General features: G+C 39.1%; 1 protein-coding gene across 2 annotated transcripts in view; it reads right to left on the reverse strand.

Annotated features, from left to right (window-relative positions):
* Positions 1–1,827: 1,827 nt before the first annotated feature.
* Positions 1,828–5,078, reverse strand: part of ZNF518B (zinc finger protein 518B) — a 56,811-nt gene continuing 53,560 nt past the window's right edge. For both annotated transcript variants that reach the window (XM_073574474.1, XM_073574475.1), the window contains exon 2: positions 1,828–3,990. In XM_073574474.1, the coding sequence (XP_073430575.1) occupies positions 1,912–3,840 (1,929 nt within the window). In that variant the 5' untranslated portion in view covers positions 3,841–3,990 and the 3' untranslated portion in view covers positions 1,828–1,911. The remainder of the gene's footprint in view (positions 3,991–5,078) is intronic.

A 5,078-nucleotide genomic window follows, 5' to 3' on the forward strand; every position in this document is an offset into this window, starting at 1 on the left:
TACCCAATGCTAAAGATAGGGTACACAGGTCGCATGCAGCGTCATGCGCCCATAGGCGGAGCTGACCGGAGGAGCTGCGGCCATGGGCAGAACTTCATGGCAGCCGTGCGCATCTCTCCACAGCTCCAGGAAACGCTAGTGTGAAACTAATTATATTGATTTATTTTTGTTTCACCTCTCCATTGCACAGATATTAACAATCAAATATTTGGCTAAAAATCAGTTAACTAAAGTTAAGACCAAATGGGCGTTATGTCGTTTTTACTGGCGTCGTGTACTTCTGCTTCCTGTATGACACTAACCAATCATAAGCAGATAGCAATATAGAAGTGATGAGGTTATCAGGGTCATATGACCAGAGTCCACAAGTCCTGACAACTGTAATGTGCAGTCTAAATAAGCACTAAAGATATACTACACAACACAGAAGTGAAGAGCTGTTGACTGCAGTTAACATTTTCACACTTCTTTGCTGTGTAATGTATCTTCATTACTTATTTCAGCTGCTCACTGTAGCTGACAGGACCTGTGAACTCTGGTCATATGACCCTGATGACATCACAGGATGTTTTGCACTTCTATGTTGCTGCCTGCTTATGATTGGCCAGCCTCATACAGGAGGCAAAAGTACATGCCGCCCCAATGAATACTATGTACCAACACCCACTTGGACTTAACCATAGTTAGCTCATTAGGTGTCATATTTGGTTGCCAATATCTGCGCAAAGGAGGCAACGTTTTTTTTTTTTTTTGAAAAAGGGTTTTATTCCACTCTGCATCCACCAATAGCTTTAGAGCTGTGCCTGATCTAAACAAAGGGGTGAAGCTGGTTAAGATATCAGCCCAATATCACACTGCAGGTTTTTGAAGGGACACAATGCACTAAGTGAAGGCTATGTTAAATGGTTCCAGTGGATACATTTTAAAGACGTGTTACTAAAAGCGCACGATATTCACTATCCTTAGGATAGGTTGCTTGCTGTGGGAATCCAACCACTCAGACACCCAGCAATCCCAAGAATAAGGTTCGACAGAGATATGTCATAATTGGGGCAGAGGTAAGCAAGCTCTGATTTATGACATATGGAACTGCCGGAGAAAACGGTTTACAGCAGCTGGGTAATTACAGAAGTCCTGTTGACATGAATGGAGCAGAGAGCAAGTATGGGCCATTCTATTTAAGATGAGACTCTGCAAAAGTCCATTTTTAGGATCGCCAGGGGTCTCCGTAGTTGGACCCCCAGTGTCAGCAAGTTGTAACTTGAACTTTTGGGAAAACCCTTTTGAATAATAATTTTTGCCTGGAATGTATATGTTGTGTGAGCTTTTACTGCCATTTTTGCCTACGTGTGATCACATGTTTTAAACACCATTGTTGGTTATGTACAGAAAGCGCCAGGCTATACAGCAACAATTCTCTTAAAGTCGTGTACACGTTGTTAAGAATTGTTTTTCGACAAAAACATTTAAGGCAATAAGATCCTGAGAAAAATGGTACCGTGTCCCCTGCAGAAGGAAATTGGGTGCACATATATAGTCATTCTCCATTATACTCTGTGAAAGATATGATAAAAGGTGAGCACAACATCCTACAATTATTCAAATAAGTTGATTTTTTTTGTAGGAAAGTCTCAACGAGGTCACCCTGAATCTTGTGCCTACACAAAGTGGTAATAAAGTACAAAAGGTGGTGGTAAACTAGTCCTTTCTGTTGACTTATCTTCCATTCACAATGCAGATTTTAAAAGACCCACAGACCCTTAGACAAAATGTACACATTTAACCATTTTAATAAAAATGACAAAAAAAGAAAAAAAAAAAGGGATAAACCATTGTTCTTATTTTTAATTTCTTCTAACAAAAAGAAAAAAGTTTTACCTAAAGGGTATTATGTGTGCAGACCAAATGTCATCATACACACTTTTGCTTGGATAAAGTTATTTTTGTGACTTTGCCCCCAAACATCCGGATTGCTTTCATAATGTAAGATATTTCAATTGTCTCCACATCAGGATGGTTTAATACAACTACAGGTTGGTTGTAGCTTGGTATGTGATTCACCTGATCCATCTTAACAGGATGCAGCCTTAGAGTTCTCAGTTTGGGCTGAAAGCTTTTTTTCATAGCTGGAGTTACAGGTCTTTTAACCTTCGCTTTGGCACTTTCTTTTCTCATTTTAACCAGGACTTGCAATTTTCTTGTAACTTCAACACGAGAAATCGTTTTATCATTTTGCATTTTGCAGGAAAGTGGCTCCATGACAATTCTTTTGTCACAAGATAAAAACAATGCCTGGGGCTTGGTAAAGCTATTTATGTCCATCTTGCCAAGACGGCTAGATCTACGTCCACCTTCCATGTTTTCCTGAAGAACACATGGTTGACTTTCAGGCTCCTTGCCATCTGTAGATTCTGACTTGACAGACAACTGTATTTCAGCATCAACGGTTTGTAGAACATTCTCCACTGGAACTTCAGAGGATTCTTTTACACTCTTAGAAGCAGTGTTTTCAAGAAGATCCTGAGATTTGTCAATGTCCATCTGACAGTTTGATTCAGAGCTACATACATTAGGTGGTTCTTGACCTGCAAGGGGCTTCGAAGAAGAATGTGTGGATTGGACATCAAAAGAATGTGTGGATTGGACATCATCATTCGAAGGACTCGTGTTTGGACAGTCCCAGTTTATCCCTTCAATGGCGTTTTGTGAGTCAGAACTTAGAGAAAACACAGCTGAAATTATTGGTCCTCCCGAAAACTCCTCAAGGTCATCACATATTTCATGAGCAAAATCTTCAACAGCGTTCACAATTTTACTGGTACTATTAATTGGACACGTCTCATTGGATTGGAGATTTTTTTCGGGTTCACAAACAGTTTTTGACGGGAATAATAATTTTTCTGGAGACTCATTGCGTAATACTGTACACTTTTGTAACGAGGGGCCAATTGGGTTTTCTATTACGTTCTTAGATGGGATGTAGGGTTTTAAAGGTTTTCGATCATAGGTATGATCACTATGAAAGGGTTGATTTGGAACACTTGACTCAACCAAATTTACACACTTTAACACCAAGTGACATGCACTGTTGATAGATTTCACCTCCACGACCTCAGCAATACAATTGGGAGGCACTTTGAAAGATGTTGGTGCAGACACAGTTAAAGGTATCCATGGATATAGCGGTCTGTCTACTGGTGCTATTACTTCAACTTCTACCTGATTTGAAACATTATTTCCATTGGGACAGAAAGCATTGCTACTCGAGCCAAGACTGTCCACATCTGATGTTAGGTCTATTACGTCTTCAGCTGATGAAGGAGATCTGTTTTGTAAGACGTTCTCGATTTTGGGAGTGGCCATTTGTGTCTGCATTATGTTAACTGATGCCTCTTTAGACTCGTTTTCAACGGTGCTCACAGAACACTGAATCTTGCCATCACCATGAATTCTTCTGATGTGTTTAACAATGTAATCATTTCTTATGGCCCCATAGCCACAGTATCCACAAGTATAAGGAAATTTCCCAGTATGTGACACCAAGTGTCTTTGAAATTCCGTTTTAGTGTATGAAACAAATTCACAATGTGAGCATGTATACTTAATGTCATTGTGAAGAGACACATGGTTTCTGTACTTGTTTTGGTCCTTTGTGGAAAATCTGCATTTTTCGCAAGTAAACTTCTCTCCTATTTGGTTTTGGAATAGATTATTCATTATGGATTCTGTTCCAACGTTCAGTGCTTGCTGACAAAAAAACGCTTTTTGCGTTACATATTTATTGTTTTGTGAGGCTTGGTTTACGGAGAAAGATGCTACATTATACGAGGAATCCATCATGTAATTAAACAGGTGTCAAGGAGACGAAGATTTCACAAAGTGATTGATGGTGTCAAAGCTTCAAGTTCAGGGATTCAATGAAGTTCAATAAAATTTATATTGCATAATCCAAAAGTGTATAATTGGTTTTAGCATAAATTGCTTACAGACCTAAAAAATAGAAAAAACAATTCAAAATTAGTTCATTAGTTAAAATGTTTCACTGCATTTAAAAAAAACAATCAAAAAGGCAAAATCGATAAAACTGCAAAGGTTTTTCTAAGAAAGCAAATGAAGGCCTATGCTAATCGGATACATTGGCTTGCAAATGTATTCACAACCCTTGGACTTTTTACCTATTTTGCTAAAATTACAACCAGTGATTATCAAATATTTTTTAAATAAGATTTGTGTGTGATGCATCAGCATTAAATAGTATCCGTTAATGAAGAAATATAGGCATAAATTTAATTTATGGGATCAAATAACTAAAAATTGGCATGTGAATGTGTTTACCCCTTTTGCCATGAAGCCTCTAAAGCAATTATCTTCATAAGTCACATGCTTCGTGAAAGGAAGTCCACCTGTGTGCAATCTAAGTGTCACATGTCTGTCAGTATATACACACCCATTTTCTGAAAGGCCACAGAGGCTGCAACACCATTAACCAAGAGGTACCACTAACCAAACACCATGAAGACCAAGCAGATCAAACAAGTCAGGGACAAAAGTTGAGAAATACAAGTCAGGGTTGAGTTATAAAAAAAAAAAATCCCAATCTCTGATGATCCCCCAGAGCACCATCAAATCCTTTATTTAACTCGCGTACATAGTGCCATTAATTCCACAGTGCTTTACAAACATGATCGAATGGAAAAGAGCACGGTACCACAACAAACCTGACAAGGCCGCCCACAAAAACTGTCAGAGTGGGCAAGAAGGGCATTAATCAGAGTGGCAGCACAGAGGCCAAAGGTAACCCTGGAAGAACTGCAGTGTTCCCAAGCAGAGACTGGAGTATCTGCCCATACGACCGCAATAAGCCGTACACTCTATACAGGTGGCCTTTATGGAAGATTGGCCAGAATTTAGCTTTACATACACACAAAATTGTAAGGCTCATTTTGAGTTTGCCAAAAGACATGTTGGAGACTCACAAAATGTACGGGAGAAGGTTCTGTGGTCAAATGAGATCAAAATTTAACTTTTCGGTCAACAAGGAACACGCTATGTCTGGTACCAAACCAACACAGCTCATC

This window comes from Dendrobates tinctorius, unplaced genomic scaffold, assembly GCF_039654945.1.
Source record: "Dendrobates tinctorius isolate UK_male_01 unplaced genomic scaffold, ASM3965494v1 ptg000039l, whole genome shotgun sequence".
Taxonomy (NCBI): domain Eukaryota; kingdom Metazoa; phylum Chordata; class Amphibia; order Anura; family Dendrobatidae; genus Dendrobates; species Dendrobates tinctorius.